Source organism: Dermochelys coriacea, chromosome 3 (assembly GCF_009764565.3).
Source record: "Dermochelys coriacea isolate rDerCor1 chromosome 3, rDerCor1.pri.v4, whole genome shotgun sequence".
NCBI lineage: Eukaryota > Metazoa > Chordata > Testudines > Dermochelyidae > Dermochelys > Dermochelys coriacea.
The window spans coordinates 206096647-206121612 of record NC_050070.1 but is presented as its reverse complement, the minus strand read 5'-3'; the positions used below and the strand labels follow the sequence as shown (position 1 = coordinate 206121612).

The 24966-nt window shown below is 42.3% G+C and overlaps 1 protein-coding gene across 1 annotated transcript in view; it reads right to left on the bottom strand.

Moving 5' to 3' along the window:
* The window catches only part of CFAP61 (cilia and flagella associated protein 61), a 229931-nt gene that overhangs the window by 36492 nt on the left and 168473 nt on the right, over positions 1–24966 (bottom strand). The window contains exons 23-25 of the mRNA XM_043512158.1: positions 20156–20483; positions 14666–14757; positions 8218–8423 (exon numbers count right to left, since the gene is read on the bottom strand). Of these exons, the coding sequence (XP_043368093.1) occupies positions 8218–8423; positions 14666–14757; positions 20156–20483 (626 nt within the window). The remainder of the gene's footprint in view (positions 1–8217; positions 8424–14665; positions 14758–20155; positions 20484–24966) is intronic.

The window sequence follows — 24966 nt, the reverse complement described above, 5'->3', positions numbered from 1 at the left end:
TGCCAACTCTGTCCACATATCTATTCAGGGGATACCATCATAGGGCCTAATCACATCAGCCACACTATCAGAGGCTCGTTCACCTGCGCATCTACCAATGTGATATATGCCATCATGTGCCAGCAATGCCCCTCTGCCATGTACATTGGTCAAACTGGACAGTCTCTACGTAAAAGAATGAATGGACACAAATCAGACGTCAAGAATTATAACATTCAAAAACCAGTTGGAGAACACTTCAATCTCTTGGTCACTCGATCACAGACCTAAGAGTGGCTATACTTCAACAAAAAAGCTTCAAAAACAGACTCCAACGAGAGACTGCTGAATTGGAATTAATTTGCAAACTGGATACAATTAACTTAGGCTTGAATAGAGACTGGGAATGGATGAGTCATTACACAAAGTAAAACTATTTCCCCATGGTATTTCTCCCTCCCACCCCACCCCCCACTGTTCCTCTGATATTCTTGTTAACTGCTGGAATTAGCCTACCTTGCTTGTCACCATGAAAGGTTTTCCTCCTTTCCCCCCCCTGCTGCTGGTGATGGCTTATCTTAAGTGATCACTCTCCTTACAGTGTGTATGATAAACCCATTGTTTCATGTTCTCTGTGTGTGTGTATATAAATCTCTCCTCTGTTTTTTCCATCAAATGCATCCGATGAAGTGAGCTGTAGCTCACGAAAGCTTATGCTCTAATAAATTTGTTAGTCTCTAAGGTGCCACAAGTACTCCTTTTCTTTTTGCGAACATTAATTATAATAATAATAAAGCAGGCTGGTATCAGACAACTTGGGAAAAACAACATACTGCCTCAACAAGAGGCAAAAACCTGACTACTGGCAGACATGAAACTGCCCTGACTGCTTTTAGCCCTGATCTACACTAGGCGTTGAGATCAAATTTAGCAGTGTTAAATCGATGTAACCCTGCACCCGTCTACATGACGAAGCCCTTTTTTCGACTTAAAGGGCTCTTAAAATCGATCTCCTTACTCCACCCCCAACAAGGGGATTAGTGCTGAAATCGGTTTTGCTGGGTCGAATTTGGGGTACTGTGGATGCAATTAGATGGTATTGGCCTCCGGGAGCTATCCCAGAGTGCTCCATTGTGACCGCTCTGGACAGCACTCTCAACTCAGATGCACTGACCAGGTAGACAAGAAAAGGCCTGCGAACTTTTGAATTTCAATTTCCTGTTTGGCCAGTGTGGCAAGCTGCAGGTGACCATGCAGAGCTCATCAGCAGAGGTGACCATGCAGAGCTCATCAGCAAAGGTGACCATGATGGAGTCCCAGAAACGCAAAAGAGCTCCAGCATGGACCGAACAGGAGGTACGGGATCTGATCGCTGTATGGGGAGAGGAATCCGTGCTATCAGAACTACGTTTTCGAAATGCCAAAACATTTGTGAAAATCTCCCAGGGCATGAAGGACAGAGGCCATAACAGGGACCCGAAGCAGTGCCACGTGAAACTTAAGGAGCTGAGGCAAGCCTACCAGAAAACCAGAGAGGCCAACGGCCGCTCTGGGTCAGAGCCCCAAACATGCCGCTTCTATGATGAGCTGCATGCCATTTTAGGGGGTTCAGCCACCACTACCCCAGCCGTGTTGTTTGACTCCTTCAATGGAGATGGAGGCAACACGGAAGCAGGGGACAATGATGATGAGGGGACGAGGAAGACAATGATGATGAGGTTGTAGATAGCTCACAAACAAGTGGAGAAACTGGTTTTCCCGACAGCCAGGAACCGTTTCTCACCCTGGACCTGGAGCCAGTACCCCCTGAATGCACCCAAGGCTGCCTCCCGGACCCACCAGGCGGAGAAGGGACTCTGGTGTGTGTACCTTTTAAAATACTATACAAGGTTTAAAAGCCAGCATGTTTAATGATTCATTTGCCCTGGCATTCGTGGCTCTCCTGGATATACTCCCAAAGCCTTTGCAAAAGGTTTCTGGGGAGGGCAGCCTTATTCCATCCACCATGGTAGGATACTTTACCAATCCAGGCCAGTAGCACGTACTCAGGAATCATTGTAGAACAAAGCATTGCAGTGTATGTTTGCTGGCGTTCAAACAACATCTGTTCTTTTGTTCTTTATCTCTCTGTGTTATCCTCAGGAGAGTGATATCATTCATGGTCACCTGGTTGAAATAGGGTGCTTTTCTTAAGGGGACATTCAGAGGTGCCCGTTACTGCTGGGCTGTTTGCCTATGGCTGAACAAAAATGTTCCCCACTGTTAGCCATGCAGTGGGGGGAGGCAAAATGCAACCTTGTAACGAAAGCACATGTGCTATGTATGTAATGTTAACAGCAAGGTTTACCATGAAAGAGTGTACCCATTGTTCTATAAAATGTGTCTTTTCAAAGACCACTGTCCCTTTTTTTTTCTCCACCAGCTGTATGTGATTCAAGGATCACAGGATCTACTCCTTCACAGAGGCTAGCGAAGATTAGAAGGCGAAAAAAACGCACTCACGATGAAATGTTCTCTGAGCTCATGCTGTCCTCCCACACTGACAGAGCACAGACAAATGCATGGAGGCCTCCGGCCACCCAGCCACTCCACCCCAGAGGATTGCCCAAGTAACAGAAGGCTGGCATTCAATAAGTTTTAAACTCTTAAAGTGCTGTGTGGCCTTGTCCTTCCCTCCTCCACCACCCCTCCTGGGCTACCTTGGTAATTATCACCCTATTTGTGTGATGAATTAATAAAGAATGCATGAATGTGAAGCAACAATGACTTTATTGTCTCTGCAAGCGGTGATCAGCTTACAGGGAAGTAGAGTGAACCAAGCGGCGGGGGGTTTCATCAAGGAGAGACAAACAGAACTTTCATACCGTAGCCTGGCCAGTCATGAAACTGGTTTTCAAAGCTTCTCTGATGTGCACCACACCCTCCTGTGCTCTTCTAACTTCCCTGGTGTCTGGCTGTGCGTAACCAGCAGCCAGGCGATTTGCCTCAATCTCCCACCCTGCCATAAACGTCTCCCCCTTACTCTCACAGATATTGTGGAGCGCACAGTAAGCAGTAATAACGGGGAATATTGGTTTCGCTGTGGTCTAACCGAGTCAGTAAACTGCACCAGTGTGCTTTTAAACGTCCAAATGCACATTCTACCACCATTCTGCACTTGCTCAGCCTGTAGTTGAACAGCTCATCTGACTACTGTCCAGGCTGCCTATGTATGGCTTCATGAGCCATGGCATTAAGGGGTAGGCTGGGTCCCCAAGGATAACTATAGGCATTTCAACATCCCCAACGGTTATTTTTTGGTTTGGGAAGAAAGTCCCTTCCTGCAGCTTTTGAAACAGATCAGAGTTCCTGAAGATGCAAGCGTCATGTACCTTTCCCGGCCATCCCACGTTGATGTTGGTGAAACGTCCCTTGTGATCCACCAGTGCTTGCAGCACTATTGAAAAGTACCCCTTGTGGTTTATGTACTCGCTGGCTTGGTGCTCTGGTGCCAAGATAGGGATATGGGTTCTGTCTATGGCCCCACCACAGTTAGGGAATCCCATTGAAGCAAAACCATCCACTATGACCTGCACATTTCCCAGGGTCATGACCCTTAATATCAGCAGATCTTTGATTGAGTTGGCTACTTGCATCACAGCAGCCCCCACAGTAGATTAGCCCACTCCAAATTGATTCCCAACTGACCAGTAGCTGTCTGGCATTACAAGTTTCCACAGGGCTATTGCCACTCGCTTCTCAACTGTGAGGGCTGCTCTCATCTTGGTATTCTTGTGCCTCAGAGCAGGGGAAAGCAAATCCCAAAGTTCCATGAAAGTGCCCTTACGCATGCGAAAGTTTCGCAGCCACTGGGAATCGTCCCAGACCTGCAACACTATGCGGTCCCACCAGTCTGTGCTTGTTTCCCAGCCCCAGAATCAGCGTTCCACTGCATGAGCCTGCCCCATTAGCACCATGATGCCCACATTGCTAGGGCACGTGCTTTGAGAGAAGTCTGTGTCCATGTCCTCATCACTCTCGTCACCGCGTTGATGTCGCCTACTCGCCCGGTTTCGCTTTGCCAGGTTCTGGTGCTGCATATGCTGCTGGATAATGCGTGTGGTGTTTAATATGCTCCTAATTGCCAAAGTGATATGAGCGGGCTCCATGTTTCCATGGTATGGCGTCTGCACAGAAAAAAGGCGCGGAACGATTGTCTGCTGTTGCCCTGACGGAGGGAGGGGCGACTGACGACATGGCTTACAGGGAATTAAAATCAACAAAGGGGGTGGCTTTGCGAGAAACTGAATGGCCGCTTCAAGGATAGAACTCAAAACCTCAAGGATAGAACTCAAAATTGGGTTTAGCAGGCTGTTGATTTCACAGAGGGAGGGAGGAGAAAATGAATACAAAACAAATCTGGTCTATTTCTTGTTTTGAGCCACTTAATCTATCTTTATACATCTTGCTGGCAGCAGACTGTGCAGTATGACCGCTAGCCATTGTCACCTCCTGGGTGCTCGGCAGAAGACGTTGCAGTATGACTGCTGGCCATCATCTTCTGCTGACTGCAGATTAAAAGACAGTGCACTGCCGGTAGGACTCAATCGCCATGGGACGAAACAAGGGAAATGACCTGGCTGAGTCACTCCCATGTTTGCCCAGGTGCCCGGTTAAAAGAGCACCCAGGACTACGTCGACGACAGCTACCAGTCATACTACACTGTCTGCTGCCAAAAGGCAATAAATTGCTGCTGTGTAGCAATGCAGTACCATGTCCACCAGCATCCAGGAGACATACGGTGATAGTTAGCTGAGCAGGCTCCATGCTTGCCGTGGTATGGCGTCTGCACAGGTAACTCAAGAAAAAAGGCGCAAAACGATTGTCTGCCCTTGCTTTTACGGAGGGAGGGAGGGAACGGGGGCCTGACGATATGTACCCAGAACCACCCGCGACAATGTTTTATCCCCATCAGGCACTGGGATTGCTACCCAGAATTCAAATGGGCGGTGGAGACTGCAAGAACTGTGGGATAGCTACCCACAGTGTAAAGCTCCGGAAGTCGACTGTTGCCTCAGTACTGTGGACACAGTCCACCGACTACATGCACTTAGAGCATTTGTGTGGGGACACACACACTCGAGTGTATAAAAACGCTTTCTATAAAACCGACTTCTATAAATTTGACCTAATTTCGTAGTGTAGACATATCCCTAGAAATGTAACTTCAAGACCCACAGGGTGGCAATACCAGATTAGTTCACTGGTCCATCTAATCTGATTCTGTCCCTGAAGTGGCTAGTACCTAACGTTTAATAGGCAGGATAGCCTTGTCCTTAATGCATCTCTGCAACTGTGCAATGCTTAATATGTGCAATAAAGTACTTCCTGAAAGAGGGAATCAGTCTTACGCTCTGAAGTATATGATCTGGTTACTCTCTTATCATTGTTTCAGGCTGCACAACTGAAATTATTATCCATCTTCAAAGACAACATATTTTCTTAAGATAATTTAAGGCTGTAAATGCTCATTTGTTCTTTAGTAAAAAGCCTTATTGGAACCTTGCAATTATATTAAAAACAAATAAAACAAAACAAAACTGGAAGCCAGGAAATTCTAAGTGAGGGTTATATTTACATTTTTGAAAGTCTGGTTCGTGTGATTTTCAGGAAGCATTCCCACATCTCCATGTTTATCAGTGCACAACTGCTTTGGTACATTAAGGAAGAGGGCTTTCAAAGTCTTTTAAATCAGCTGGAGTGCAGAAGTTGGGAAATACAAATGCTGATTGTGAAATTTCTAAAGTTTGTAAAGAGCTCACAAGCGTCTGAAAAGTTAAAAAGTGGGTTTGAGTGGGTATCTCCAACATGAACCATGCAACAATCCAAAAATAAACACACAGAACCATATGAATTACCAGACTGGATCAGACATGCAGTCCTTCTAGACCAGTGACTCAGACAGTGGCCAGCACCAGATGCTTCAGAGGAATATGCAAGAAATCTGGAATAACCTGCCCATAGGGAAAGTTTCTTCCTAACCCTCAATAGTCAGGATTTGTTTCTGCCCTGAAACAGGGAGGTTTATATCCCTTCCAAAACTCTTGGTTTTTAATTTTTATTATTGTATCTCTGGATATTCTTGCTATCAATATAAATGTCCAATTTTTTTTTGAATCCTGCTAAGCTTTTGGCCTCAGTGTTATCTTGTGGCAGTGATTTCTACAAGTGAATTGTGTGCAGTGTGAAAAAATAATTTCCTTTTTCACTTTTCAATGTCATTGAACATCTCCTTTGTTCTGGTGTTTGGAGAAAAGGTGAACAGAAGTTTCCAATCAACTTTCTAAATACCATTTTTATGGCTTTATCCCTCTTATTCATCTCCTCTCCAAAGTACACAGTTCCAGTCTTTTCACTCTCTCTTTGTAATAATTTTCCCATGCCTCTAATGATTTTCCCTGCCCATATCCAAAGCCCTCCCTTTCTGACAGATACTGTAGATTGAAGATATTGAATCAGGGTGACTAGAACTGAATACAGTATATCCTGGTAAGGGCTCATCTTTAATTTACATAATGGTATTGTAATATATACAGTATTATGCTTTATCCCATTTTACCTTTTCAACTGCTACTGCATATTGAGTGGAGATTTTTCACTGAACAGTCTTCTGTGAAGACCTGGTCTTTTTCTTGAGTTGTTGCAGCTAATTTAGCATCCATTAAGGTCTATGAGTAGTTCAGATTATTCTTTCCTATGTTAATTATTTTACAGTTGTCAACATTAAATTTCATCTGCCACCATGCTGCCAGTTCACAAGCTTGGATACATCCTGTGAAATTACTCTGTCTTGTCTAGTCTTGACTCACCTAAATAATTTTATCTGCAAATTTTGCCACCATCTGCAAATCACTTATAAATATACTAAACAAGACCGGATCTACTTTGGAACCTTTTGGAACCCCACTGTTAACTTTTTACCATAATGAAAATTTACCATCCACTCCTACTCTTTCTTTTTTGTCTCTTAGTCAGTTTCTGTTCCAGGACAGTATTTGGTGCCTCTCATTTCATGACTACTTAGGTTCTTTAGTAGACTTGTGAGGCATTTTATCAAAGACTTTTAAAAAGTCCAAATAAATGATGTCAACTAGTTCTCTTTTATCCACTACTTTATTGCCATCATCAAAGAATTCTAATAAAGTCCTGATGCATAACTTTCCTTTGCAGAAGCTGTCTTCAAAAGCACTGGCTCTGACTGAGGACTGCTAAATAAAATAAATTTGCAGTGTCTGTAGGCCAAGACACTTCTGAGATATGACACTGCAAAAAAACATCAGAAGACTTCAAAAACACTTTCTCTCATTTTTCAGACACTCATATCCCTGAAATACCTTGTTCAATAAGAGAAAAATTTCCAAAAGCAACACAAAATTCTCTGGAAGGAGACATAAGAAACAGAAATAACCAGACCTCTTTTCCAAAACAGGGTTTACTGTCTTTTATCATTTGAGAGAAGAATTTTGGAACTGGGCTCTGCCTCAAATTCCTAGTCCAAACAACTTCCTCATACCTAACCACAGATGGCACAAGCAGATCAGCTTTATAGAGAATCTCTATAACCATCCCCCTGCTGAAAACTGGTACAGGGATCTCTGTTGTGCGTCCAGGTAGAGTCCAGGCACAGTTTGCCACACAGGACATGGAAAGTCTGGAGGGGAAAGTCCACAGAGTCTGTTACATTGCCAGGTAAGCAGCCACAAACTAATCAGTGCAGGAATGTCATGACTAGACCCAATTCCATACATAACACATTACTTCAAATATTTGCAATGACCTATGACTAAACACTGTTTCATGAAATTCAACCAAACTTTACATAAACATTCTCCTTTGCCTTCAAAGTAAGTTTGGTAATTTTGAGCCCAAATTCATTTTCCAAGTCCAGGTTCCAGGGGTGCTAAAATTGAGCTTTTTAAATAAAAGCTGGTTGCAACCTTCAAAACACAGTGGCTACCACTCATCTATAACAACATTTTGGGAGCAGAAAGAAAGTCTCTCTCTGAAATACTTTTGCTGTTGGACAGCAATGAATGACTTAGCCAACTTACTGAAAGATTTATATACATACATGTGTGTTAAAGAGCCTTAGTTTTCCAGGTATTCCAGGGCAGCAAATAGCGTAGTTAGGCATAGAATACATACTGTGATAAAAGGAAACAATTTTATTCAGAAAGCAGAATTTGCTCTCATTTTACCTATAAAGATCTTTGATCAATCCCTCCTTCCAGCGAGAACAAAGATTGTTAAGGACCCGCTCATGCTGGCCAAACAAACAAATGTAGTTGGAGACAGGGAAGGGCTCCTTTGAAAGGCAGGTAATGGTTTCTACCATACTGTACTGGTTCACATGTATCCTGAAGTAATTCCCCTTTGTTGCATCCCCTGTTATGATTTCCATCCCCTGGAACAAAAATAGTATGAATATTAAGAAAACTATTTAGACTGAGGGGACATTCTAATTGGCACATGTATCGTATCAGCTAAAACTGTTGTTACACATCCTGATAGTTACACTATCTCTTTCTGAAACTAAGAAGATTTTAGTAGCAAATAGCAGCTATAGGAAATGTAGTTTATAAAGCAAGGCACCTTAGTAAAGCTGATAGCACAATCATAGAAATATATGACTGGAAGGGATCTTGAGAGGTCATCTAGTCCAGCCCCCTGATCTGAGGCAAGACCAAGTAAACCAAGACCATTTCTGACAGATGTTTGTGTAATCTATTCTTAAAAACTTCTGACAGGGATTCCTTTGGAAGCCTATTCCAGTGCTAAACTACCCTTATAATTAGAAAGTTTTTTCTTAATATCTAATTTTAATCTCCCTTACTGCAGCTTAAGTCCACTACTTCTTGTTCTACTTTCAGAAGATATGGAGAACAATTGATCACTATCCTCTTTAGAACAGCCCTTGCCATATTTTGAGACTGTTATCAGATCTCCATTCAGCCTTCTTTTCTCAAGACTAACCGTGCCCAGGTTTTTTAACCTTTCCTCATTGGTCAGGTTTTTTAAACCTTTGATCATTTTTGTTTCCCTCCGCACTCTCTCCAGTTTGTTAATATCTTTCTTAAAGTGTGGAGACTAGACCTAGACACAATGCTCCAGCTGAGAACTCACCAGTGTCCAGCAGAATGGGACAATTACCTCCCATGTCTTACATTCAACACTCATGTTATTACACCCCAGAAAGATATTAGTCTTTTTGCAACTGCATCACATTGTTCACTCGTATTCAATTTGAGATCCACTATAACCCCTAGACCATTTTCAGCAGTACTATTACCTAGCCTGTTATTCCCTATTTTGTAGTTGTGCATTTTATTTTTCCTTCCTGAGTGTAGTACTTTGCACCTGTCTTTACTGAATTTCATCTTGTTGATTCAGACCAATTCTCCAAATTATCAAGGTCATTTTGAATTCTAATCCTGTCCTCCAAAGTGCTAGCAACCCCTCCAAACATGGTGTCAGTGATAAATTTTATAACCACTCTCTCTAATCCATTATCCATGTCATTAAAAATATTGACTGTACTGGACCTCAAAACAGACCACTGCAAGATCCAATAGACACATTCCCCCAGATTGACAGCACCCATTGATAACTACTCTTTGAGTACGTGCTTTCAATCAGTTATGCATCCACTTTATAATAATTTCATCTAGACCACGTTTCCCTAATTTGCTTATGAGAAAGTCATGTGGGAATGAGTCAGACATCAGGATATATCATGTCTATAGCTTCCCATCTATCCACTAGGCCAGTATCCCTGTCAAAGAAGGGAATTAGGCTGGTTTGGCATGATTTGTTCTTGACAAATCCATGTTGCCTATTACTTATACCCTATTATCCCCTAAGTACGTACAAACTGATTGTTTAATAATTTGTTCCAGTAACTTTCCATTATTGAAATTAGTCTGTAATTTCCCAGGCTCTCTTTGTTCTTTGTTGGTACTATATTTGCCCTTCTCCAGTTCTCTGGGATCTCAACCATTCTCTATGAGTTCTCAAAGATAATCCAAAATTGCTTCAGCTAGTTCCTTAAGTATCCTAAGATCAATGTCATTAGGCCCTGTTGACTTGAATACCTCTAACCTATCTAAATGTTCTTTAACCTGTTCTTTACCTATTTTGGCTTTTGTTCCTTCCCCCTTGTTAATATGAATTGTGTTGAATATTTGGTCACTATTAACCTTTTTAATGAAGACTGGAGCAAAATAGGCATTAAACAATGTAGCCTGCTTGATGGCATCAGTTATTAGCTCTCCTTCCCCACGAAGCAGAGTACTTACACTTTCCTTCATCTTTTTCTTGCTCCTAATGTATTCATAGAATGTCATTTTATTGCCTTTTATATGCCTCTTGCTAGGTGTACCTGAGGCCTTCTGATTTCATGAATTAGCCTTTTTGATTTTGTTCCTGCTAATCCTTTGTACTCCTCTTCAGCAGTCTATCCATGTTTCCACTTTTTGTAGGTCTCCCTCTTGATTTTCAGGTCATTAAAGACTTCCTGATGGAGCCACATTGGCTTCTGACTACTTATCCTATCTTTCCTTTGCCTCAAGATAGCTTGCTGTTCCTTCATTAATATTGTTGCTTTGAGAAACTACCAGCTCTTCTGTACTCCTTTCTCCCTTAGATTTTCTTCCCATGGGACCTTACCTACCAGGTCTCTGAATTTGTTAAAGTCTGATTTTTGATGCCCATTGTCCTTAATCTGCTGCACTCACTTCTTCCTTTCCTTAATATCATATCTATCATTTCATGCTCACTTTCACCGAAACTGCCTTCAACTTTTCAGACTCTCAACCATTTCCACCCTGTTAGTCAGAATGAAGTCTAAAAATAGCCATTTGCCTGCTGAGGCACCTCTTTGAAGTCAATGGGGACCTATATGGTATAGAAGTCTGCCTGCATGCGATCAATTAGAAGATCCGGACTTAAGCTCTTTTATTTACTTTTAATATCAAAAATAGCTTACAGTAACAAGGGAGAGTGGATTAAAAAAACTACTATTACGATGCAAGAATAGCCAAGTCAGTAACCAGACAGAAATAAAAGGAAACTCATTTAGCATTGCTAACAGTATAAGAAGAGAGACAAAGTCCAGTATTTTAGCATAATTAAATTGCACAAAAATTTAGTGAATTACAAAAGAATGTAAAGGTTAAAACAGGTGCATTGAGCAAATATCTCTTAACCAAGCATTTTGGTTTTCTGCAGCAATTTTGTTGAGCAATGACCTTGATATAAGATTTTTTTTTCTGGAGTTGATTTGGAATTGCTATTATCCAAAGATAACAGTGACCTCACATAAATGTTAAACCATATTAGTAAATATTCTCTTTGGTAAATCACTGTTTATTATTACTTTGACATAGTTGTACTAACTTTAGAAATGCATATTATACTTTTAACCATCCCAGTCTATAGGGTTAAACTGTATTTATCAACTACAGTATCTAAAAATGATACTTTCGTCTTGACAAACTGCAAGAGCAGTTATCATCTAGTCATGCAATTCTTTCGCCATATTAATCTGTTTGGGTGCTACATCTATCTAGGTTTTTCTATGACCTCCATCTCTGCAGTACTAGAGCACCTCCTAAAATTACAGAGCCAAATCCTCAACTTGTGTAAATCAACATCGTTCTGTGGAAAATAATGATGCTATGTAGATTTACACCAGCTGAGGATCTGGCCCAAAAAGCGTACAAATGAAGGTTTACTTATTGAACTCGCTTTTCCTTCTGCTCAGCAGAGGAGGCCTATTGTTTCTATTTTGCTTGAATTTTGTGAGAAATAAGCCCGCAGAGCAGCCTTTTAAACTGCCGAAAGGTAGTGTGGTCTAGTGGATGGGGCACTATACTGGGACTAGGAAACCTGGTTCTACTCCCAGTTCTACCATAGACATGCCATGTGACCTTGGAAAAATCACTTACCCACTCTCTTTCGGAGATGCAGTCTGTCTGATCTATTTAAATGGTAAATTCTTCATAGCAGGGACTGTTACTATATTTTTCTAAAATTCCCAGCACTATGTGACCCCAATCCTCGCTGGGGGCTCTAGGTTTTACTGTAAGACCACTACAACTGAAATACTAATCATCTTGGATGTTAATTCTGGTGTGACTGCGCTTTCTTTCACTTAGCCAAAATCAATCAGCTACCGAATGAATGGACAAAAGGTAATCATGCATTTTAGACCTCATATGTCAGTGTTCAGAGTAGCAGCCGTGTTAGTCTGTATTCGCAAAAAGAAAAGGAGTACTTGTGGCACCTTAGAGACTAACAAATTTATTAGAGCATAAGCTTTCGTGAGCTACAGCTCACTTCATCGGATGCATTTGGTGGAAAAAACAGAGGAGAGATTTATATACACACACACAGAGAACATGAAACAATGGGTTTATCATACACACTGTAAGGAGAGTGATCACTTAAGATAAGCCATCACCCACAGCAGGGGGGGGAAGGAGGAAAACCTTTCATGGTGACAAGCAGGTAGGCTAATTCCAGCAGTTAACAAGAATATCAGAGGAACAGTGGGGGGTGGGGTGGGAGGGAGAAATACCATGGGGAAATAGTTTTACTTTGTGTAATGACTCATCCATTCCCAGTCTCTATTCAAGCCTAAGTTAATTGTATCCAGTTTGCAAATTAATTCCAATTCAGCAGTCTCTCGTTGGAGTCTGTTTTTGAAGCTTTTTTGTTGGAAGTATAGCCACTCTTAGGTCTGTGATCGAGTGACCAGAGAGATTGAAGTGTTCTCCAACTGGTTTTTGAAGGCTTGAATAGAGACTGGGAATGGATGAGTCATTACACAAAGTAAAACTATTTCCCCATGGTATTTCTCCCTCCCACCCCACCCCCCACTGTTCCTCTGATATTCTTGTTAACTGCTGGAATTAGCCTACCTGCTTGTCACCATGAAAGGTTTTCCTCCTTCCCCCTCCTGCTGTTGGTGATGGCTTATCTTAAGTGATCACTCTCCTTACAGTGTGTATGATAAACCCATTGTTTCATGTTCTCTGTGTGTGTGTATATAAATCTCTCCTCTGTTTTTTCCACCAAATGCATCCGATGAAGTGAGCTGTAGCTCACGAAAGCTTATGCTCTAATAAATTTGTTAGTCTCTAAGGTGCCACAAGTACTCCTTTTCTTTTTATGTCAGTGTTGTGGCCAAATATTTCACAGGTATATTTTGAGCTCTGCTCATGTTCTAGTTTTGTAAAATTAGTTGCTAGGTTACAGCAAGCTCTCTTACTCCCACAGCACTCTGCTAATACGTTTTGCTAGTTCTTCTCCTTTCTTTCTGCAGTATGTTCTTTGATGATGTACATGAAGTGTTTGGAATGTTTTAAAAGAAGTTATCTTTTAAGAGGACTGTGAACAAGTCAAAAGGTGCAGTGAAAGAGTTCTAATAATGCTTTTGGTATTTAGAGTAGAGGAGACACTCCTTGTCAGGCCTTCCCCAAAAGGGCTGTTGTAAGGTTCCTTCTGGATCCATGACACAGAACCCAAAAGAGAGGGGGACCAATGATTTGATTTTCATAGCTTCTTCTAAGTCAGTAGTTCCCAAACTTTAACAGCCCGCGAATCCCTTTCACTAAATTGTGAAATCTCGTGAACCCCCTCCTAAAAATGAACATTTCCAGGGATTTAAGTTTAAATTTCCTCCGCATTCCGTGGGGCTCCTGCTGCTGGACCCCATTGACCGCCCTGGTCAACTGAGCTCAACTGAGCTCGGGCTGCAGGTCCCGCTGACCATCAGGGCTTGGGCTGCCAGCCCTGCATGGAACTCTGGGATTCAGGCTGCCAGCTCCCCCACTCATGGGGGCAGGGCTCAGGCTGCCAGCCCCAACTGCCCAGCCCCACTTTCCCTGGGGCTCGGGCTGCCAGCCCTGTGTGGAGCGCTGGGGTTCCGGCTGTCAGCTCTCCCGCTGACGTGGGCAGGGCTTGGGCTGCCAGCCCCAACTGCCCAGCCCTGCTCTTTCTGGGGCTCGGGCTGCCAGCCCCGCGCTGAGTGCTGGGGCTCGGGCTGCCAGTCCCAACTGCCCTGCCCCGCTCTCCCTGGGGCTTGGGCTGTCTGCCCTGCAAACGGATCTCACCTGCTGCCTCCAATGACCGGGGTCCTCCGGCCGCCATTAGTGAAATTTTTCTGGCAAACCCCCTGTAACGTTCTGCAAACCCCAGTTTGGGAACCACTGTTCTAAGTCTATATCCCCCCTTTAAACTCTCTGTTCTTACTAAGGATCTCTGAACTTAGGGAACCAAAAACCCCTGAAAAGCAATGGGGGTTCTGTTGGCCTCATGCCACGAGTGAAGGTCTTGCACAGATGGTATCTTAGAGAATCAGTCCTTTTAGATTGTTTGTGTGTATATTGTATTTGTAGTATGCCTGTGAATTTAGGTTTCTGGTAAATGAAAAGCTAAAAATGCCTTAAAGACACTGGTAATAAAGAATCACAGTTCATGGATCTATTGATAAAAGCCCTGATTCAGGAAAGCTTTTAAGCATATACTTAAGTCCATCACTATTTAGGACATTACTCAAGCACATGGTACTTAAGTAATGTTCTGAATAAGAATGCGTTCCTGAATCAAGAGCAAAGCAAAGAAAAATTCCGTAATAATACTTACATAATTAGGCTGTGCAATTTGTACATCCAAGCGTGTAGGGATTCCTGGTTTGGAAATATGCAAGTAATTATAACCTCCGGGAAGAACACCTCCTACCACAGAGAAAACAGCTAAGATTAATTTCTTTGTTAATGTTGTAAATCACAATTTATTTATTCAGCCATAAAACAAAACAAGCAAGTTTGACCCAAGTCATATGTTATTTACTAAAGAACTCCTCGGAGAAAAGGAAAATGTTGCTTTTTAATGGTATTCATATTGTGTATGTTTTTGTATTTTTGTGTATCTCAGTGCAATAGTCATACTGGGCCAGATTCTGATCCCAGTTATATTGGTGTTAAAATGGAATATAGCTACTGATTTCAGCAGAATTATTCCAGATTTACAACCGTGTAAGTGACATCATAATCTGGTCCATTATTAGTAAGTAATATATTATTTATATTTCTTTTGGTAACTGGTAAGATGTAGTATGCAACTAAAGACAAACTACGGACAGTGCATCTCAATGGACACATTTTCAAAGATCTGTGCAGCATGTAACTCTTGCAAATAACATACACACTTATGCACAAATATACATCAACGAAGCAATGGATTTGTACATATATATTGCGATATCCTGTCCTTTTAAATGTTTGGACACATTACACTTCCCCCTTCCCAGTGGCCTCACTTTTGTGTTGGTTTTAGTTTTGCTGCCAGAATGATAAAGCTACCATTATAGCACACAGCTGTGTTTCTATTCATGCCTTCTGTGTCTATCTCCTTCTCTGCTGGGTCCAAATATAACATATTGGTTATAAGGACTTTCTATCCCACGAGTGTCCAGTGGTCCCATTTCCTTAACAAGAAGAAGAAAAAGGAAACAGATAATATTTTAAGAAAGGAAAAAACTTCCCCTAGAAACAAGGTGGCAGACTGCTGCTGCATTGTGCTTCAGGCATAGCTGGAACCAGCCAGCTAGAGAGGAGGAAGTAGGCAATTAGAAGTAGAACAAAGGAAGAGGTTTCTGCCATTGCTGCTGAGCTGCCAGAATTGTTTAAACAGAGCAGTGATGGGTAGGGTTGCCAACCCTCCAGGATTGTTCTGGAGTCTCTGGGATTAAAGATGAATCTGTAATTAAAGATTATGTCATGTCATGTGATGAAATCTCCAGGAATACACCCAACCAAAACTGGCAACCCTAGTGATGGGGAAAAAAGCAGCCATCTTGGCTGAACCATGTGCAAGCAGGCAGGGAGACAGATTTATCCTGCACTGAGGGCTTCACCCAGCAGAGGGTGCCCAACTGTAGCCGAAGGAAGAATTCTACATTCTGCAGTGAGGGCACTCAGCAAGCAGAGGTTGATCAAGCACAGATAGCAGTCTCATCAACCCAAAGAAACTTCCAATGAAGTGTTTTATCTCAGTTTGATTTATTGGTTAACCATTACTAGCACAGACTTCAACAAAGAAAGTGCTAAGGTTGATGCTCTCTCTTGTGAAGGGAATGGTAATAAAAGGTACAGTGTTAGAACATAAAAATCCCCAGTTTACACAGTTCGTGTCAGGTCAATGTGAATTACCTATGAATCATGGTTGCATCTTACCGGGAATGTGAGTGATCTTTTCAGAATCACTTTAACCTCTGGTTTTAGAAGGTCATCACAAAGATCATTGTGGCATTGTCTGGATGAAGACAATAGCCCAGAGTCATGTCTGCTGGCCAAGGATCAACAAAGACATTGAGAGGAAGATCAAGTGCTATGCTAAGTGTTAGCAAATTCAGCATGATTCTGGCCCAGTTCATCTACATCCTTGGTCTTGGCCTCAGACTCCTTGGACACGTATTCACATGGACTTTGCTGGACCATGAGAAGGTTACATGCTTTTGGTTGTAGTTGATGCCCATTTGAAATGGCCATACGTTTTCAGAATGACTGCTACTACAGCTACCAAGACCATTGGACACCTTTGTACCTTGTTTAATCAATTTGGTTTATTGTTACAGTTGGTGAGTGACAACTGACCTCAATTGTGTTCTGGAGAATTTCAGAGGTCCCTAGCTTCAAATGGAATGATAACATATGTTCTGTTCCATACCATCCTGCTACAAATGGACTAGCAGAACATTTTGTACAGACACTTAACCATGTCTTAAGAGCTAACAAGTGTATTTTGAGTTATCAGCAGAAATTGGACAATTTCTTGCTTGTCTACAGAAATGCCCCACATGCCACTATCCAGGAGTCACCTGCAACTCTTTTCTTGAAGCGATCTTTGCATACCTGTTGGGACCTGCTACATCCTGATGGTGCCTCTGGTGCAGCCAAATCCCAAGCTGTGCATATTGATCAATGACGTGAGACTTGTCAGAATTCTTTTGAAGCAGGAGACTTAGAATGGACTTGCAAATATGGTTGTGGAATGAAATGGGTACCTGGAGATCTTGTAAAATGCATGGGATCTGTTTTGTCTGTGGTGAATCTATCCAGTGGTACTCTATGGACTGACATATGGATCAGTTGCAGTCTCAGTAAGTACCAAAATCCGAGGATGTTCCAGCAGGACTTGCTGTTCCTCTGACTGAATCATCTCCAGTTAAAACTACTAATTTTGATGGCTTGGTGGAAGAAACTTTGGTATCAGGTCTAATTGATTCCTTACCAGGTCCAATTGATTCCTTATCATCAGCTGGTGCTGTTGTTCAGCACATTGCTGCACCACCATCACCACGTTATCACAAAAGAGTGTGAACATCGGTGGTTCATCTGAACTTATAAATTGTTTAGTTAGTGACTTGCTATTCCAGGACAGAATAATCCCTTGCAATTTAAGAGTCTGAGGTAGGCCACCTGTAACCTCTAACTAGGTTATAGAGCATTTTTTGTTAGCCGTGTAAATGATAATGTATGTATGTTTGTGAAGTTCTTTAAAGTAGGGTGGAGGAATGTGATGTCCTGTCCCTTTAAACATTTGGACGCTCTGCAGTCCCCCTGCCCCAGTGAACAGCCTCACTTTCCCATTGGTTTCAGTTTTGCTGCCAGAACAATAAAGCTACCACCACAGCAGACAGCTGTTTTTCTATCTGCTCCCTCTGTGACTATCTCCTTCTCTGTCGGTCCAGTTATAACATATATCAGACACACTACATGTGCAAATAGATCAGAGGACACATTATACTTGCAATTACCCCATTTGCATACACTACTGTGATTTTTTTATGGGCCCAAAGGCCTGCACGCATTGGCTGAAATCATGCCTGTACATAGGGCCAACACCACAGGTTCTGTGAACCAGTTAACTCAGACTTGAGTGCTAGTGCTGGCTCTCTGTGTAGGGGTGAATTTCACACCATGTGGTTCATCCATTGCAAAGGATTTTGAAAGTTTGGCCCCCAAAATGTCAGATACCCAGTTTGTTTCAGATTAACTTTATTTTGGAAATCTCACAAGTCTAAGCATTTTTTTATAAAATTTCTGTTACCTCCAGGATTTGGCTCGATGTGAAATTACATAAGAATACAATTTCTTGGTATATTCTGAACCTTCTGTTTTGGGACTAAACCAGGAAGTGCAGAGACACACTAAAATGTAACCTTCTATGTGTTACTAGGAATCATTTACCATCGGATTTCGGCATCAAAACTGATTCCTTTGGGGCAAGATTAGAGAAAAAGTTGTTATTTTATTGAACTTGTTGGCTCAGTCCCTAATAAGAGCAAGGATAAATCACATAAACAAGGAAACTGAGTTTTTTCATAGGAGTTTGTTGCTGACAATTAGATCACGAATATGAAATTTTCAGAAAATTCAGTGGGTCAAAGGCAGTGGTGAGCTGGAGCCGGTTCGCACCAGTTCGCTAGAACCGATTGTTAAATTTAGAAGCCCTTTTAGAACCGGTTGTTCCACGAGGGACAACCAGTTCTAAAAGGGCTTCTAAATTTAACCAGCCAAAAGTGGTGCCTTAGATGCCGATGCCACGGGTGCTCCAGCCCTGGAGCCCCCACGGGGAAAATTTAGTGGATGCAGAGCACCCACCGGCAGCTCCCCGCCCCACCCCTGACCCCAGCTCACCTCTGCTCCGCCTCCTCCCCTGAACGCGCCACCCTGCTCTGCTTCTCCGCGCCCTCCCCCCTGGCTTCCCGCAAATCAGCTATTCGCGTGGGAAGCCAGGGCAGGCTGAGAAGCAAGCCGCGGGTTCCTGCTCAGGCCCAGGGAGGCAGAGCAGAGGTGAGCTCGGCGGGGGGGGGGGCGTGAGAAGGGCCGTCCGTGCCACAGCAGGTAAGCTGGGGCGGGGTGGGGCGTGAGGGGAACCGCTCCTCACCCCAGCTCACCTCCACCTGCAGCTCCCCACCCTCGGCCTGAGCAGGAAGCTGTGGCCTGCTTCTCAGCCCTCCCCGGCTTCCCGCCGAACAGCTGATTTGCGGGAAGCCGACGGTGGGGGCGGCATGGAGAAGCAGAGCGGGTTCAGGGGAGGAGGTGGAGCAGAGGTGAAGTGGGGCCGGGCGCGGGGTGGGGAACTGCCGGTGGGTGCTCTGCACCCACCAATTTTTCCCCGTGGGTGCTCCAGCCCCGGAGCACCCAGGGAGTCGGTGCCTAAGGTGCCACTTTTGATGTGATCAGTGGGGGGAGTGGCCGCTCCCCCTACTAACCCCCCAGCTACACTCCCCTGTCCCTAGGAGCCAGAGGGACCTGCCGGATGCTTCCTGGGAGCTGCCCCAGGTAAGCACCGCCGGGACTCCCCACCTTGCCCCCCGGCAGGTGCCTCTGGCTCTTAGGGGTGGGGTGGGCACCCACTACGGTGGCCCACGAGACTCTCCTGCCCGGTTCTGGGGGCAGTCAGGGGACAGGGGTGGGGGGTGAATGGGGCAGGGGTCCTGGGGGGGCATCAAGGAACGCAGGGGGGTTGGATGGGGCAGGAGTCCTGGGGGGTGGAGGTGGGCAACGTGAGGTGAGGAGGGAACCCGTCGTTAAGATTTTGGCAGCTCATCACTGGTCAAAGGTGTAAACTGTAAACTAAAATTTGGGAGAGAAAAATCTGAAAGATTTCAAGTACTGTAGGCTAAAAACTTGTATGTGTTGTTACAAGCTAAGTGTAAGTGGTCTAATTAGCTGCACTACATGTTCTCATCAAACAGTGTTAAGCTAGACACACCTTTATTATCAAGGAGTGAGTCTAAAGATAGAGATGAAGAATTAATAGCAAACAAATGGAACAGAGAACAAGTTTGATGGTAGTGAAAGTGTGAGGACATGGATTCTTCCTTCACTAGCATGGTTAACTATAAGTAAAGTAACATTACACCTGCTCCAGGTACCCATCAGCTCAGGTGTACAGCATAAAATTTACTACAGTTCAACAATTTGTTACTTAATATTTACTTATACAAAAAATACCAACAATAATAATATAATTCATGCCATACTATGGCATTTTGTGCTACAGAAGAAAGTATTGAAGAAAACATGTAAGTGTAACAGACTGAAGAATTTGTTTTTGACACACCTTGAATTTTACATCCCTTGTACATAGGGATGAGTCTGTCCAGATCTTCTGGTGGCTCAGAAACTGGCTCAAGAGTTGGATCAAAGAGATTCAGCATAGCTGCAGCAAGCTGGAAACCAATCTCTTTCGAACTGAAATTGCTGTGTGTCCATTCATTTGCATAATATATATTGGAGAACTTGGTTAAAGGACCTGCTGCTCTGATACTAACGTCATTAGTATGGAAGTTGGCATCAATAACAAGTCTTCCATCATAAACAAGGCATGCGTCATTAATCGCCTTGAAGGTTTCATAATCCACTCCCTTGTTGGAAAAATTAAAGAATGCCTAAAAAGATGTAATAAGTATAGGTCATACTACATTAGTCATTGTCTAATACAATAAATGAGGTTGTGTGTCTCATTATTTCATATGATTTATTTTACAAACTATAACACAAAATACAACATGACTTTGTATACCCTGATGTGGCCTATTGACCAAATTTTGAGATTAATTAAAAGTAAAAGGGACCCAAAGAGCTGAGATTTATTGAGCTAAGAGTATTCATAATTTCCTACTTTCTGGTTAAAGAGATGTACTGTATTTTAATAGCTATATATTATTTAGTACTTTAAATATCCTGAACTTAAGTACATATTTTATCTTTGTCATTACAAGTATATGATAAAGAACACAAGGCTTTACAAAACTCTCCCCCCACTACATATAAGCCGAATTGAAAAAACAGTGTACTTGAAAATAACACAATTTCATGTCTTTGAAAGGGTATTTGTTCATTACACATATTTTTGTACACTAAAGCTATAATATTTATGAGAAACCAAAACTATCATGTTTGTCAGATTAGTTTGTATAGTCCGTAGATATGATGATATTCTATTTTTCAACTAACAAATGTTTGGGGTAATTTCAAACATTTATTAGTACATGAAGACGAATGATAAAATATAAACTAGTTAAGTAAAAGATTTTTCCATCAGAATTATGAGGTGCTAGTTTTCTATTTAAGTTTTCTTGATTATGTGTCATGTTCTTTCTTCAACAAGGTTTGCATCTCTTTCTAGCTTAACATTTTTTTTTATTATTTACAACACAAAAACAAAAGGGACACAATGAAAAAAACAGTTACCTACCTTTCATAACTGTTGTTTTTCGAGATGTGTCGCTCATGTCCATTTCATTCTAGGTGGGTGCATGGCCACGTGCACAGTCATTGGAGATTTTTGCCTTAGCAGTATCCGTAGGTTCGGCTGTGGCACCCTCTGGAGTGCCGCACTCATGTGTCGGTATATTAGGCACCACCAGCCCTATGCCCTTTCAATTCCTTCTTGCCAGCAACTCCGACAGAAGGGCAGGAGGGCAGATAATGGAATAGACATGAGCAACACATCTTGAAGAATAACAGTTACAAAAGGTAGGTAACTGTTTTTTCTTTGAGTGCTTGCTCATGTCGATTCCATTCTAGGTGACTCACAAGCAGTATCCCTAGAGGCAGGCTCAGAGTTCATGGCTGTGCAGCTTGCAATACTGCTCTACCAAAGCCAGCATCCTCTCGGGCCTGCTGGGTAAGTGCGTATTGAGCTGTAAATGTCTGGAAGCTTTGTTGTGTAGACATAGCCTAACTTAGTAACTACACTATTTAACAGGTACTTACTAACTACTGTGAACAAACTGTTTACAAGACACTAAGAGCTGGAAGAAAGGAGAGAACTGCTAGGCAAGGGAAAGGCTTCCAACCAACCGCCACAGGTGGTAAGAAGGTACTGAGAGGGCGTAGGGCCAGCAGCACCTAATATACCAATGCATGAGTACAACACTCCCGAGGGTGCCACAGCTGACCCTACAGATACCATTAAGGCAAAAATCTCTGACGACTGTGCACATGGGCGCGTACACATCTAGAATGGAATCGACATGAGCAAGCACTTGAAGAAGAATAAAAAGTTAGTAAATTCAAAACTGATAAAAAGGAAATGTTATAACACAATGTCTACTTAGACTGTTTTCAGAGTGGTAGTCATGTTAGTATCAGCAAAAAAAACCAAGGAGTACTTGTGGCACCTTAGAGACTAACAAATTTATTTGGGCATAAGCTTTCGTGGACTAAAATCGGATGCATCTAATGAAGTGGGTTTTAGCCCACGAAAGCTTATGCCCAAATACATTTGTTAGTCTCTAAGGTGCCACAAGTACTCCTTGGTTTTTTTTTTTTACTTAGACTGTGGAACTCATTGCCATTGGAAGCAATTGGGGCCAAGAATTTAGCAAGATTGATAGAAGTATTAGATATTTATATGCATAGCAAGAATATCCAGATTATAATTCATTATGATGAAAATTTTGGAAGGGTTATTAAACCTCATGCTTCAAGGCTTAAGAAAATCTCTAATAATTAGGCATCAGGACGAGACCTACAAGGGATGTCAGATTATCCCACATCTGCCAACTGTGGGGTTCTTGCTCCTTCCTTTGAAGCATCTAGTGGAATATAACACTCCTGGTGTCAAGCTGCAGGATTTTTCTAGTCAGTAGGCTCAGGGCCCTGCGGAGGATTCCAAGGGTATAAAAGGGATGTGTGTGGCCCCATCTGCCCTTCAGTTCCTTCCCTAATTTTGGAATTCTTTATCTGAGACTGTGAAGAAAGGGGAGGCTGGGCAGGTAGTATGACTATTCAGAGAACACTCTCAAGGAACAAAGTAAGCAACCTCTCTTCTTCAAGGGCCCTCTGCATATGCCCCACTTTTGGGGAAATTAGCAAGCAGTTCGGCTCCCTAGGAGACATTTTAGGCAAATGAGGACTTTAAACCTGCCAAAACTAGCATCAGCTGTAGATGGCATTCCAAGAGCGTATTGGAAGTGGCCACTGTTTCACACTCCCCCATCAGACTGCAGTGAAGGACATTTCCCTCCCCGCAAAACATGTACATTTACAGCTTCAAGCAAGAACTTTACGAATTCTACAAAAAACAGGAGAGCTGCAATGGATGCAAATGTCTTCAAATTAGTTGAATACTTTTGATACAACTGGGTGAATGAACTCTTGGCATATCTTAATAGGGATGTAAAAGAGACTTTGGGAAATGCAGACAGATTAGAGGCTATTCGAGGTAGAAATGGAGATGACTTTAGACTGACAATGGGAATTTGAGGGTACCAACAGTCACAAACACATTTCACATATGGACTACAATTTACAGAGGACTGGTCATGTGGTTTGTGCCTCAGTAAGTCTGGTCAGTAGCTATGGCTATAAGTAAAAGTCCTTTCCTCAGGTGCATGGTGCGAACAGTACTCTGACAACTAGCAGAGCAAGAGCTTTGAGACACAAGGCTTCATCCCAAATCAAATGAGACACTGGCACAAGAGGACATATCCTCTGGGCAGGTAAATGTATTTATCCACCTTGGGGTACTCACAACACAAGAATCCTGCTACAAAGAAATCTGGAGTCATTTGGAGCAGCCATGAAGGTAAGGCAGCTACCTCAAGTAACCCCTGTGATACATGGACCAACCCTTCCAAAACCTAGGATATTGCCAAGTGAGTGAGGACTGTTGACCCAAGCAGGTGAGAGTAAAAGCTGAAATCACAACCCATGGAGTCTGGATGAACTCATATCACAGTTTTGAATGTTTGAAGTGCAATAGATTGTTTGGTCAAAAACTACTTTTTTGATAAAAAAAAAAGAAAGAAAAACCACACTAGACGTCTGAAAAATGCTCTCATCAATCCTGTCAGCAATCTAGATGTCAGGGTGTTCACCCAAGATGATTCAGGATCAGTGGAAATTGGGATCAGACCTTGAATGCAAACATATTACAAGTAGACCTGGAAGGATTAGATTTTTTTTTATCAGTAAATGCTGATTAATGTCCATTTCACCACACACACACAAACAGAGAAAAAAATTTCCATCAATAATCAAAATTTACAGATAGTCAAAGAAAGAACATTTTTGCTAGAGAGCTTATTAGAGTTTAAATCTAAAAACTTTACACTGATGTTGACGGTTTGTGTATTAACGATTAAAAAGCTTTATCTTTTTGAATCTTAGTCTCTACTGTCATTAAATAATTATTGTCTGACTCCAAACCCCATTGTCTGACCTCCCATAATTCTCCACAACTGTGAAATTTAAAGTGATAAAAATCAGCAAAAAATTCTTAACCCATAATTTTGCACAACTATGAAAATTTAAATTGATAAAAATAGTAAAAAATGCTTAAAAATAAGCATTGACATTATCCATCAAAATTATTTAAACAAATCAAATGCTGCCAAGTCTAATAATAAGTGAGGACAAGAAACAAATTCAAAAAGGCATGGAAGGGGCTGGGTGAAACAAGGATTGATCAATAATGAGAATAAGCAGTTACACAATTAAGATATGAACACACCTTGATTGTCCCACAGAGTTTTTAGCGTAGGTGACATGGCAGAAGTGAGACTTTTGGAAGAATGTTATTGAGGAGAGATTGTGACTTGGCATTAAGATTTGGAGAAAACATTCCATCCACATGGAAGAGAACATGGAGGCTGCAATGGGAGAGGGAAATGAAGGGGGCATGGAGTTTGGCACCCTGGCACAGCAGAGGCACTGCAGAAGGAGATAAGCATTCCTATGATGTATGTATGCTTCTTCATACATTAAAACATTTAATCAATACAGTATTACTAAAGGAATACTAACAATGGAAGGTCTAAAATTAGACTTACCAGCTGTGTTATATCTATCAAGAGGGGGCAAGAAAATTTACATTTTGGTATGCTGCTGCTACCATGCATGACACTCTACGAGCCACTTTGT